This window comes from Leopardus geoffroyi, chromosome D4 (genome assembly GCF_018350155.1).
Source record: "Leopardus geoffroyi isolate Oge1 chromosome D4, O.geoffroyi_Oge1_pat1.0, whole genome shotgun sequence".
Classification (NCBI taxonomy): domain Eukaryota; kingdom Metazoa; phylum Chordata; class Mammalia; order Carnivora; family Felidae; genus Leopardus; species Leopardus geoffroyi.
This window is the reverse complement of record NC_059342.1, coordinates 8,453,777-8,467,196: the sequence shown is the minus strand read 5'-3', so window position 1 is coordinate 8,467,196 and position 13,420 is coordinate 8,453,777. Positions and strand designations below refer to the sequence as shown.

The window sequence follows — 13,420 nt, the reverse complement described above, 5'->3', positions numbered from 1 at the left end:
CCTGCTTGCTCTCTCTCTCTCTCTCTCTCTCTCTCTCAAAATAAATAAATAAAATTAATTTATAAAAAAATTAAAAAAAAATTCCTGGGCTCACCCTCAATCTGTACAGGCAGGAATCTGATCTTAATTAGCATACCAATACTTGGAGAACTCTCCCCAGGTGCCAGACTGACCATCGGGTGACACACACACGCAGACCCAAACAGCATTGCCAAAGGCTTTGAAAACCGAACTGACGTGAGAACCAGAGCCCTCAGAAGGCCAACTAGTGGTGTGGAACTCGCAGCCTGAACCTAACCAAGCTGAATGAACACAAAAACACAAACAACATTTTCCCTAGGCATTAAGCAAGAACCTAGAGTCTCTTAACATAATATTCAGAATGCACAGAATACTATCCACAATTCCGCGGCATATGAAGAATCAGGGAAGTTCCAATTCCCTTGGAAAACGCAACCAACTGAAGCCAACCCAGCAATAACACGGATGTTAGAATGATCTGACAGAAACGATGGTAAAGACGCGCCAACCAGCGATCGTGAACACTGCTGAAACCAATGGGTAAGACAGAAAGCCTCAGGCAAGAAACAGATGCCATGAAACAAGAGCCAAATGGAAATTCTGGAATAACCAACGTAACATAAAAAGTACCAAAAACTCTGATGGGCTCAGTAGCGGAATACGACAGAAGAATGAAGGCCAGTGGCAGATCAGCTTTGAGCTGGGTGCCCATTTATCGCTACTTTCTCAGGAATTTTCTCTCTGTTTTAATCAACTGGTACCGCAGAAGAAGCCACATCAAAATTTAGTGGATTAAACTGGAGACAATTTATCATTTCTGTCAACTCCACGGGAGGGCCAGGCAGCTTCTCTGCTGATCTTGCCTGGATGCATTCACGTTTCTGCATTCAGCTGCAGGGGTGGCTAGACAGCAGGCCAAGGTGGCCCCACTCACAGGACTGGCAGTCGGTGCTGGCTGTTGACTGGAGGGCCTCAGTCCTCTTTTATGTGACCTTTCAACCCCCAGTAGGCTAGACTGGGCTTCTTCACTGAGTACGGTAATCTCAGGGTTCCCAGGGGGTAAGACCAGGAGCCACAAGGCCCCTTAAGCCCTAGGCTCTGAAATCCACATGATGTGACCTCTGTCATCGTCTTTGGTGAAAGCAGATCATACGAACAGCACAGAGATAAAAGTAAAACATGAGACTATCTCTTGATGAAAGGGAAAGCTATAGGACTTTGCAAATAGGCATGGACACGAGGAGCCATGAGTCATTAGGATCAATATTTCAATGTTCTACCATACCCTTCCGGAGGAGCTAATACTGCAGATATCAAAGGCTGTGGCCTACAATTTACTGTGGCAGTAGAATAGATTGCGACGCTCAGAGAAGTTTAGTGTTTTGCCTAAGATCACACAGCTAGTTAGGGAGAAAACATAAAACTAAATCCTGGGACTGCTGATTCCACTGACCGGCCTTCATGCCTCCGAGATGGGCCATATAGTATTTTGAATGCTGGCTTTGTATTTAACAGGTAGGAGAATAATAATGGACAATACTTTCATAACGTGTTAGCAGTCATTCATCATTCAGATGCATTTTGTGAAGGAATTAAGTGCAGGCACTTGTGGAGTCTATGAAAAAAAATCGAAGGACAGTGACTGAATAAGAGCTATTCATTAGGTAGGAATAGAGGTCCTAACCCATTCCATGCACCAAGAGATGGTCATTCAGTCTCTTGAGTTCCTGGCACTCGAAACTTAATTTCTTTATTGAGGTAAAACTCACATAACGTCAAACGAACCATTACTCATTTTAAATTGTAAAATTCAGTGCCATCTGGCACATTCCCTATGTTATGTAACTGTTACCTGTCTCAAGTTTCCAGCCATTTCTAGCACCGTAAAAAAACGCTGTACCCATTAAGCACCACTCCCCACTTCTCCCTTCCTCTGCCCCTGGCTCCCACGAGTCTGCCTCCTTTCTGATTTGCCTATTCTGGATGTTTCATGTAAACGGAATCATCTTTATGAGCTTCGTTCACTCATTTCACTCAGCTGGTTTTGTGGTTCACCCAGGTTGATGCACGTATCAGCACTGCCTTATTTTTATGGATAAGGTAAATACGAACGATGCCCGCAACATTCCATTGTATGGGCGTACCACATTTTGTTTTTCCATTCATCAGGTGATAGGCATTTGGGTTCTTTCCACTCTGGCTATTGTGAATCGTGTTGCTATAAACATTCATGTCCAGGGGCGCCTGGGTGGCGCAGTTGGTGAAGCGTCCGACTTCAGCCAGGTCACGATCTCGCAGTCCGTGAGTTCGAGCCCCGCGTCGGGCTCTGGGCTGATGGCTCAGAGCCTGGAGCCTGTTTCCGATTCTGTGTCTCCCTCTCTCTCTGCCCCTCCCCCGTTCATGCTCTGTCTCTCTCTGTCCCAAAAATAAAATAAACGTTGAAAAAAAAAATTCATGTCCAAATAGTTGTTTGAATGCCTGCTTTCAATTCTTTGGCGTGTATAATTAGGGGGTGGAATTGCTGGGTCATACGGTGGTTCTACCAAAGCTTAATTTTGATTCTCGTTTTTGACAAGCCTTCTTAAAATGGTCTGAGATAATAACATGCTGCTGGCATTACCTTGTCTCTAAAGTCAATGTGGTTCTGGAGGATGGCTCTGTGGTAAGTGGCTGTCCTCACAAAATCTTGCATCATATTCTGCTGCTGGGAAATGCAGCCATAAAACTGTGGGGGGAAAGACAAGGACAGGGACAGTCAACAACCCATAAGTCATCACCTTCATGCACATATGGTTCTGAGAGCCACCTTGGTCAAGGTAGGCTTAACCTAATACACAGGCAAGCTGAGGCTCTGAAAGACACAGTGACCTGTCCTTCTTAGCTCTATTTGTAAGGTCTAGAACTGTAAGTGGACCCCAGACTTTCAGCAGCTGCTTCACGAGATAGATTCAGGCCTCGATGTTGGTCAGACATGTAAGTGCCCAGGGTCCCTCCTCAAAGCAGAGGCTATGAGGGTCAAGAGTAACAGCGATAAGAGAGAGAAAGGCCAGAGCCAAAAGGGATGTCCCTAATGAGTCTCATGAGCCAGGAGAGAAAAATAGGACTTGGACAGAAGTCTTGAGTGAGAGCGGGAGGAGAGCAGGAGGCAGTGACGATGATAATCCTGATCAGGCAAGCCAGCCCTCTAGCCCACTCAGGTGTATCCGCAGGTGTGCGTCACATGGAAACTCAGTTCCACCCGGAACAACTTTCCTGACCTGGAAATACTGCACGGCTGATGCCTCTTCTGTCCGCTGGCTGAACACCGAGGACTCCTTTTTCTCATTCCGGCAGCTTTTCAAGGTATTTGAAAATGAGCTGAGATCTGCAGGGACAAAAAGCAGACCCGTTTCTACACGGAGGGAAGCACAGAATTCACCACTACGCTCTTTACAAAATTCTGGGAAAACAGAGGATTCAAAGGGCAGACAGCACCTGGGTGGCTCAGTCAGTCAAGCATTCATCCAAGTCTTGATTTCGGCTCAGGTCGTGATCTCGCAGATCCTGGGTTTGAGCCCTGCATCGGGCTCCACGCTGGCAGTGCAGAGCCTGCTTGGGATTCTCTCTCTTTCCCTCTCCGCCCTCCCTGGCTCATGCCCTCTCTCTTTCTCTCTCTCTCTCTCTCAAAATAAATAAACTTATAAAGGAAGGAAGGAAGGAAGGAAGGAAGGAAGGAAGGAAGGAAGGAAGGAAGGAAGGAAGGAAGGAAGGAAGGAAGGAAGGAAGGGCGCCTGGGTGACTCAGTCAATTGAGCACCCAACTTCAGCTCAGGTCATGATCTCACGGTTCATGGGTTCAAGCCCCATGTCGGGCTCTGTGCTGACAGCTCAGAGCCTGGAGCCTGCTTCGGATTCTCTGTTTCCCTCTCTCTCTGCCCCTCCCCTGCTCACGCTCTGTCCCTCCCTCTCAGAAAAATAAATAAACATTAAAAAATTAAAAAAAAAAAAAAAGAAGATTCAAAGGGCATGTTCATCCCCAAACATACACATGATAAGGAACGGCAAGGTGGCTATGGGTGCCACTCTGAGATGTGACACCCTTACGTACACTTGTCACACATATTTGCATTCACCAATATCACATAAGACAGCTTAATGGAACACATAGAGACTGGGCTCATGGGATCCTCCTCGTCACACATTCACCAAGCTAAACAGGTTTATTCTACGTAAGTCCTCTGGGGAAGGTGATTGTTGATGATAAGGAAAAAATATATATGTGAATACAAAATATGCATATAATGGATATATATACATATGTATATCTATATAATCTCATTCTATTGTAACAACAGGGTTCTTTTTCACATTTCTCTAGGTGTACAGAGAAAAAGGAAAATAACTGAAGATATGTGAATACAAGGCAAAGCTTTCTATTATTTGAGGAAAAAAATACACAAGTGAAGGCTCAAAAAGAATCCCCAAAGTGGAATCACTAATAGCTAACACAGCCTACAAGGTTGTCAAGTTTTGTGACTTTTGCCTTAGAAATGTCTTTGAGGGGCGCCTGGGTGGCTAAGGTGGTAAAGTGTCTGACTTCAGCTCAGGTCGGGATCTCACGGTTTGTGAGTTGGAGTCCTGCCTCAGGCTCTCTGCTGTCAGCACGCGGCCCACTTTGGATCCTCTGTCCCCCTCTCTCTCTTCCCCTCCCCCACTCTCAGTCTCTCTCAAAACTAAACACAAAATTTTTTAAATAATTTAAAATTTAAAAATTTTTCAAAAATAATGTTTAAAAATGCAAACAAATTTGCATAATTACAAAATCAGTATTTGAAAAGTGTAGAAAATTCACAAAATGCAACAAACCCAAATGAAGAAAATAAAAATAATCATCTCATTATGCAAGCTATTAAATACTGTTCACGTTTCAGTGTATATTCTCTTGGTGTGTGTGTGTGTGTGTGTGTGTGTGTGTGTGTGTGGAAAAATTCCTCTTTGCACAATTTCATCCCATTATTTTATAAATACATCTTTTAATTTAAGATACTATCGGGGCACCTGGGTGGCTCAATTGGTTAAGTGTCTGACCTGATTTTGTCTCAGGTCAGGATCTCACGGTTCATGGGATCAAGACCCATGTCAGGCTCTGTGCTGACAGTGGAGCCTGCCTCGTATTTTCTCTTTCTCCCTCTCTCTCTGAAAAGGAATAAATAAACATTTAAAAAAAAAAAAGAAGAAAAAAGTACATGAATAACTTCCCGCATTTTTAAGTAGTCTCTTGACATGACTGTTAATGGATGTATGTTTCAGATGGACATGCCATTTCCCTACAGTTGGACCCCAAGTGCCTACCCTGGCGTACTATTTTGGGATGACAGAGCCCTGCACCTGTATCTTTAACTCTGTCCCTGGTGACTCTGATGACAAGACATTCTTGAGAACTCCAGTTAACAGAACCTCCGTACAAAACAAGTATCCTAACTCTATATTACAGTAAAAGAGACTCTAATTCTTTACGATTTCCTCCTACGTGGGCAATCAACAGACGAATCGGTATTTCTGTTCCCCCGTGACATTTACCTTTTGACTGTTTTACAATTAAAAAAAAAAACTCTGTAAATAATGTGATCATATGAAATTTAACAATTCAGAAAAGAAAGCCCAGAAGCAAAAAGAATTCCGAGGTATAACCACTATTAATATTTTGGGATAAAATCTCCCAGTAATTTTTTTTCATATATTTTTCTCTCTCTCTGTATTATTTACAATAGTACTGAACTCTCCTGTTTTACAACCTGTTTTTTTCTTTTTTCCTTTTTTTTTGAGAGTGCGTGCGCGCATGCCTGTGAGTGGGGAAGATATGGGGTAAGGGAGACGGAGAATTTCAAGCAGGCTCTGTGCCCAGTGTGAGGCCGGACACGGGGCTCGATCCTATGGCCCTGAGATCATGACTTGAGCCCAAATCAAGAGTCGGATGCTTAACCAACTGAGCCACCCAGGCCTTCCTACAGCCTGCTTTTTCATGAACAATAGTTAGCTTTTTCTGGCCAGTACTTTTCATATAGAATCTCTCGACTACACATAAAGCTATAGAGCCCATTAATTACGGTTTCCTTTTGGTCTTGTTTTTCCGATTTGTTCCCAGAGGCAACAGTTTCACAGACTTAGGAGATCTTAATTTCAACAAGATTTCTAACCATGTTCCTTCAAATTTTGGACCTAATTATTTCCTTGTCAACTTCTACAGGGGGTCAAAAGTACCAACTCTATTCAACTACAATTTTCTATATTTGCATTTTATTCCCTTCAAAAGACATTGGGTACTATTTGGAAACTTCAAAAATGTTTTAAAACTTTGTTAGATAAAAGCTTGCAATAAACTGGGTGTAAAAAGGGAACACACCTCAACACAGCAAAAGCCATACATGACAGTCCTTCAGCTGACAGCGTACTCAACAGTAAAACATTGAAAGCTTTTCCTCTAAGACTGGGAACGAGATAAGGATGCCCACTGTCGCCATTCCTTTTTAACAAAGTGTTCGAAGTCCTAGCCAGAGCAATTAGGCAATACAAGGAAATAAAAGGCATCCAAATTGGAAAAGGAGAAGCAAATTTGTCTCTATTTGCAGACAACATGATATTATCTATAGATAACTCTAAAAACTCCACCAAAAAAACTCTTATAACCAATGAATTCCATAGAGTTGCAGGATACAATATCAATATACAAAAATCAGCTGTGTTTCTAAACACCAACAATGAACTACTAGAAAGCAATCCCACTTAAACCTGCATCAAAAAGAATAAAATATTTAGGAATAAACGGGATCAAGGAAGTGACACCAGCATTTACATACTAAAATCTGTAAGACGTTGATGAAAAAAGTTGCAGATGACACAAATAAGGGGAAATATATCCTGTGCTCATAGTTTGGAAGAATTAATATGACGAAAGTGTCCCACACTACCCAAAGCAATCTACTGATTCAGTGCCATCCTATCAAAATTCTGAGGGCATTTCTCACAGGAAAACAATTCTAAAATTTGTATGGAACCACAAAACCCCCAACAGCCAAAGCACTCTTTAGATAGAAGAACAAGGCTGGAGGCATCACACTTTCCGATTTCAAACTATATTACAAAGGTGTAGTAATTAAAACATTATGGCATTGTCATAAAAACACACAGATGAATGGAACAGAAGAAAGAGCCCAGAGGTAAACTCATGTTTATATACTCAACCAAAATTACAACAAAGAAACGAAGAAGGTATAATGGAAAAAGGATAGTCTCTGCAATAAATGATGCTGGGCAGAGTGGACATCCACACGCGCCTCTGGATATCCACTGGACCCCTTACACCATGCCCAACAGTCAACTCAACACGGATTAAACTGTGGAACGTAAGATCTGAAACCATAAAGCTTCTAGAAGAAAATGGGGTAAACACTTCAACATTGGTCTTGGCAATGATGTTTTGAATTTGACACCAAAAGCAAAGGCAACAACAGGAAAAATAAAGAAGCGGGATGACAACAAACTAAAAAGCTTCTGTGCCGCAAAGGCAATACCAACAAAGCGAAAAGGCAACCTACAGGATGGGAGAAAATATTGGCAAATCACACATCTGATAAGGAGTTAATATCTAAAAAATATATAAAGAACTCACACAGCCCCACAGTAGGAAAAAAACCTAATCAATCTGATTAAAAACTAGGCAATGGAATTGAACAGGCACTCTTCCAAAGGCATGCAGATGGCCATCAGACACATGAGAAGACGCCTCATATCGCTCATCATCAGGTAACGCACATCGAAACCACAGCGAGACATCACCTCCCACCTGTCAGAATGGCAATCATCAAAAAGCAAAAGATAACAAGTGTTGGTGAGGATGTGGAGAAAAGGGAGCCCTCGTGCACTGTTGGCGGGAATGTAAACCGGTGCAGCCGCCACGGAAAACAGTAAGGAAATTCCTCAAGAAGTTAAAATAGAACTACCATCTGATCCAGCAATCCCGCTCCTGGGTATATAATCCAAAAGGAAGTGAAATCATTATCTCAGCAATGTCTGCACTCCCATGTTCATTATGACGATATTCACAGTAGCTAAGACAGGGAACGAGCCTAAGTGTCTGTCAACAGATGAATGGATAAAGATGTGAGAAATACTTTATGTTAATATATATATGTATATTACATATTATATAATATCTGTTCTTCACAATGAAATATTATTCAGCTATGAGACAGAAGGAAATCCTGCCATTTGCGACCACATGGATAGAACTTGACAGCATTATGCTAAATGAAGTAAGACAGAGGAAGACAAATATAGCACGTTATCGCTTACACGTGGAATCTTCTTTTAAAAAGTCAAGCTCCTAGAAAGAAAGAGAGAGTAGAAAAGTGGTTGCCAGGAGCTGTGGGGCAGAATAGGAAAGGGATATAAATGTTCAGCTACAAGATGCACAGGGTCTGAGGATCTAATGTATAACATGGCGACTACAGTCGCTAACAGTGGATTGTATAATTGAAATCTGCTGAGACTACTGAAATGTTCAAATGTACCAAAAAATGAAATGAAATGAAATGAAATGAAATGAAATGAAATGAAATGAAATGAAATTTCTCAGACATACTAAAAAAAATACCAGAAGATATTAGGTAATATTTACCCAGCTCTGGTCTCTTGGCCCCTGTCCAATTCCCTCTGATCTCACAGAGACAGCCAGCTGTGGTTTGTGTCACCCATGTGTGAGTTCTTTGAATCCTGGGCATCTAAGCTGTTTGGGCTTTCAAAGCCTACAGTAAATTCATTTGCTCAACACACAGTCTTTTGAATATTCTCAACCATCTCCATACTTTGGGGGAAATCTGAGCTCTTAATACAGCCAAAAATAAAGGGTGCCTAATTTAGCAAACAGGATGCATGACAAGTGGAAAAGTATCATTTTGGGTTAACAAACAAGATTATGACTATCAAGTAACACGGCTAGTCTTGTGTCACTCACCAACTGACTCCAAAGGAGACAACCGTCTCCAAAGGAGACGACGGCAAAAGAGAAGTTCCAACAAAGTTTTAGGTTACAGCAGTATCCATGCAACACATAACCAGCCTTCCAAAATAAACAGTAATTGTACCTGTCAGCTCTATGATGTTTGCTATTTGCAAAATCCAATATTATTACACTACAGACACTACAGTCACAACTCTTTCAGAGTCTCTTGTGTAACAAGTTTACGACGTATTTATGAGATTCAGAAAGTAAGAAGCATCCAGGAAACTGCAGGAAGCAGCATCAATTAACTCCTGCCTATGATGATTTCTGTCCCAAGGGCTGCCAGGAAAATGTTTTCTTTACAAGCCACCCTTACCTTTACTTTCAGTGGTTAAATGAATATGTACAAATAAAGAAAATGTCTGTGTTTCCATGCGAGGTATGAGGATTTTTAAAAAATTTGTTGTAATTATTTTTTTTTAACGTTTGTTCAGTTTGGAGAGACATAGAGAGACAGAGCACAAGCAGGGGAGGGGCCAAGAGGGAAGGAGACACAGAGACTGAGACAGAGACACAGACACCGAGCTTCCCAACGTGGGGCTTGAACCCACGAACCGCGAGATCATGACCTGAAGGATTTTTTTTAAACACACTTTTAAAAGGACAAGAAGTTGAATTGTTGACTTCTCCCTCCCCTCAGTGTCCAGAAGAAAGGACTCTGGAGGACGCTGTGTTAAACGATCCAGGCTCCTCTAACAAAGTGCCGTAGAGTGGGTGATTTATAAACAACAGAAATCCAGCTCTCACAGGTCTGGAGGCTGGAATTCTGAGATCAGGGTGCCACGCATGGTCAGGCCCTAGTGTTGCAGACTGCTCGCATCTGGCGGTGTCCTCACATGGTGAAAGTGGTAAGGGACCTCTCCGGGGTCTCTTTTATAATCGCTTCCCAAAGACCCCACCTTCAAATACCACCACATTGAGGATGAAGTTTCAAAATATGAACTTTGGGGAGACACAAACCTCCCGTCTGTGGCAATTCTCAGTGGAGGACCCAAAATGAGACGCAGCCAGACGCAACTTCTCTTCCTTGATTCTCCAAACTAGGGGGAGGGACTTTCGCCAAGAGGAGCGAAGGAATCTTTAAATCCAGCAGATACTTTTGCCTTTGGAGAACATTTTGGCAAGAAGCGCCTTTTTTTTTCTTTTTTTTTTTTTTAATGAAAAAGCTTTTTGATCTGCAGGCATCATTTGTTTACAAGATGCCATTCATTCTGTAGGGCCAGGAAGGCTCCCAGAGGAGAGAAAAGAAAGGCCCGCTGTTTAGAACATAATTAAGTCTAAATGGATGTTCACGTTTGCATATTGGCTCCTTCCGGCCGCTCAGGGTAGAAAAGGTGGGAGGAGAGGGGTCAGAACCAGGGCTCTGGAATAAAGAGGTCCCAGTTGGGTAGATTCCAGAAGCGAAGCACAGGGCGGGGCATATAGGAAGGAGGAAATGCCCTCTATTCCTAACAAAAGCCAAGTCCCTCCGGCAAGGCATGAATCGTGAGTCAAAAGGGGACTTCTTTCAAAGGACACACTTATCCACACTGTTTGTGAAGAGGGCAGCCGCTCCGGCTTAAACCGCCATGTTCTGTCATTTTCACCACAAACAAAAAGATGCAATTTTCTCTACCACGTAGATATTAACCGTGCTACAGCCACGGCTCTCATCATTTTCCTTTGATTCTCGAGCTCGATTTCGGCTTCTTCGTACCAAGCCATTACTTTTCAATTTCAGCATGCAGTCATACTCGCGGATCAATAGACTGCGGAGATTCACCGTTTCCTTATTGTTGTTCCTTCCAAAAGACCAGATTGAAGGGATCTGTTTTTGTTTGCTCGCTTCTCTTAAATAGCTGCTATTTACCAGAGATACTGTCTGTAGTGCTTTCCATGCAGAGTTTATTTACCAAGCATCTTTCTTTGCAGGAAAGGGTAATACCTGTCTGACTGCATCACCTGTTCTGGCCACATGTCCCAAAATTGTACCAGAAAATACATAACTGACAGTATGATAATCGCGGTGTGGATTTCTTCTTCTTCTTTTTTTTTAAATAATATGTCAAACTCTAAACACTGTAGCAGACATGCTTTGGGGCTATCGTGACTCATTTACCGACAGCCTCTTTTATTTTTTTCTCTAGCTCATCAGCTCAAGTTTGCCAAATCAAGCTCAGCGTGCTGGGCACCTAAGGAAGCGATCTATTTTCCTGTAGTCAGTACACAAAGGAGACAACGAAGCAATGACTCGCCCCATTCAATTCTCCTTCCCCTAGCTTCACAGTCTGGGTGCCCCCCCCCCCCCCGTCTCGGGATGGAAATGGGTTACACTGTTCCTCCTATCTGGGCAGAGCTGGACAAACAGGTGTACCCATGGGGGCATCATTCGAGCAGTATGGGTAGGAGGCCAACAGCTGCAAGCTGGTCTTCTCTCTGAACACACCCCCCACACGTGTACTTGCAGGGGACTCTGCTGCTGAAATTCAACTGAAGGACGGCCCTTCTTATTTCTTATACAAGCAGGTTTTCTTAGTAAAGTAGCAGAAGGATTTAGACATAAAGTAGATTCCTTGAGCGGTCGACGGAGCACTATTACAGGATACTGGCTCTTTCTGGGGCGCTTGGGTGACTCAGTCGGTTGAGCGCCCGACTCTTGATTTCGACTCAGGTCATGATCTCACGGTTTGTGAGTTCGAGCCCTGCGTCAGGCTGTGCGTTGACAGCGTGGAGCCTGTTGGGATTCTCTGCCTCTCTCTCTAGTCCTCCCCCACTCGCCCTCTCTCTCTCTCTCTCTCTCTCTCTCTCAAACCAAATAAATAAACATTAAAAAAAAGACACTGGATATTTCTATTGTACGCATGGGAAAACTAGACAAACAGACGGCTTCACCAAACGTCCAGCTAATTTCTCTCTCATACTGTTTTTGTCTCCTTTTGGGGGAAAAAAAAACAAACAACAAAAACAAAACAAAACTTGTCAGCATTCCTTGAAAGCAACTGCCAAATCAGCCTCTCTCAAAACAAAAGTACTGAGGCACTCTCAGAAACTGAATGTTCGACTCGCTTTGCTTTTCTCTCCGAGCCTTGCAATTTGCAATCCAAACCTGTAATTCATGATCCATATACCACTTCCCTAACACTATTTTTGTCCAACCAAAACATTAGTACAAGGCACTGGGGAGAGCCATTCGGGAGTATTTTCTATACTTGTTACATCTATAAATCTTTAGAGACTTCTGCAAAAAAAAAAAAAAAAAAAAATGGGTCACAGATTTTATCAAGTTTCTGAGGCGATGTTCATGCATATCTTAAAAACCAATTAAACACTTACTGAGATGATCAGCATTGACCTAAACATGTAAAATGGCCTCACCATTTGTGAAGGTAGGTTTGGAGGGAGGTTCATTCATTTGTTTGAAGGTTGAGCCAAGTCCCTCATCCCCGTGGGATCCTCATCCTCCCGCCCTGGTGCTCCACCGCCGACAGGAAAAGCCCAGAATCTAAGCACTGTGTGGTCTCCAGTAAGCAGAAGGAACAGGGGTCAGCCTTGGACAGAGGGATAATTGACTGACCCCACGCAGGACCAAGATTCTAAGCAAAGGACATCAGTGAAAACTCGTTGGTTGGCAAGTGGTGGAAATTCAGCTAAGTTGAACTGAAAGAGAAATGCTCCGGCTCACAAAACTGACAAGTCAAGGATTAAAATTCCATTTTCAGGAATGGCCGTGTCCAGGATCTCAAAGGATAGCGCTGAGACACCCTCTCTCTGCCTCTCCCTCTGTTTCCTAGCACTGCCTCCCCATCTTTCTATCACGGTCTCTTTCCCTCTTTCTTAATCCCTATTTCTCGCTTCAGGCTTCACGCTCAGGAGGAACGAGACGACCCATCACAGAACAAGATTACCACCAGTGTCTCCGGAACGACACCGCAACCACCCCAGCAGAGCCAATCTTTCTAAAACGTTCCAACAAAAGCCCCAGACCGAACCTCATTGAACCCTGTTCAATTAAAGACCCCTTCCTGAGTCCGTGGTTCTGGCCAGGGGTCCGTGCCCATTGACCAGACTCGAGTCAGCCCTGTCTGAACCCAAAGGAAAACTGGGCTTCTGTCAGCAGAAGAAAAAAGAGTAAGGATAGACCAAAGCACAGCTGACCAGTGCTGAGAGAGAAGTGGAAACATGACAGAATAAATGGCAACGGGAAGTACAAGTGAGAAGATCTGTGTGCCTCAAGGGGCCAACTGGGGAAAGGTGAGCCATGGAAAACACACATTCAGCTGTGTGGCTTCTGCAGTGTTTGAGCTGTGGCTAGCCCAAACCCTCGTTTTGCTCCCAGCAGCAGACTGAGTCAACACTACCGGTCCTGGATCATGTTGCAGCC

At 43.3% G+C, this 13,420-nt stretch overlaps 1 protein-coding gene across 1 annotated transcript in view; it reads right to left on the bottom strand.

Annotated features, from left to right (window-relative positions):
* The window catches only part of LOC123593587 (histone-arginine methyltransferase CARM1-like), a 246,751-nt gene that overhangs the window by 97,490 nt on the left and 135,841 nt on the right, over positions 1-13,420 (bottom strand). Inside the window, exons 4-5 of the mRNA XM_045469666.1 lie at positions 3,279-3,385; positions 2,642-2,746 (exon numbers count right to left, since the gene is read on the bottom strand). Coding sequence (XP_045325622.1) covers positions 2,642-2,746; positions 3,279-3,385 — 212 coding nt within the window. The remainder of the gene's footprint in view (positions 1-2,641; positions 2,747-3,278; positions 3,386-13,420) is intronic.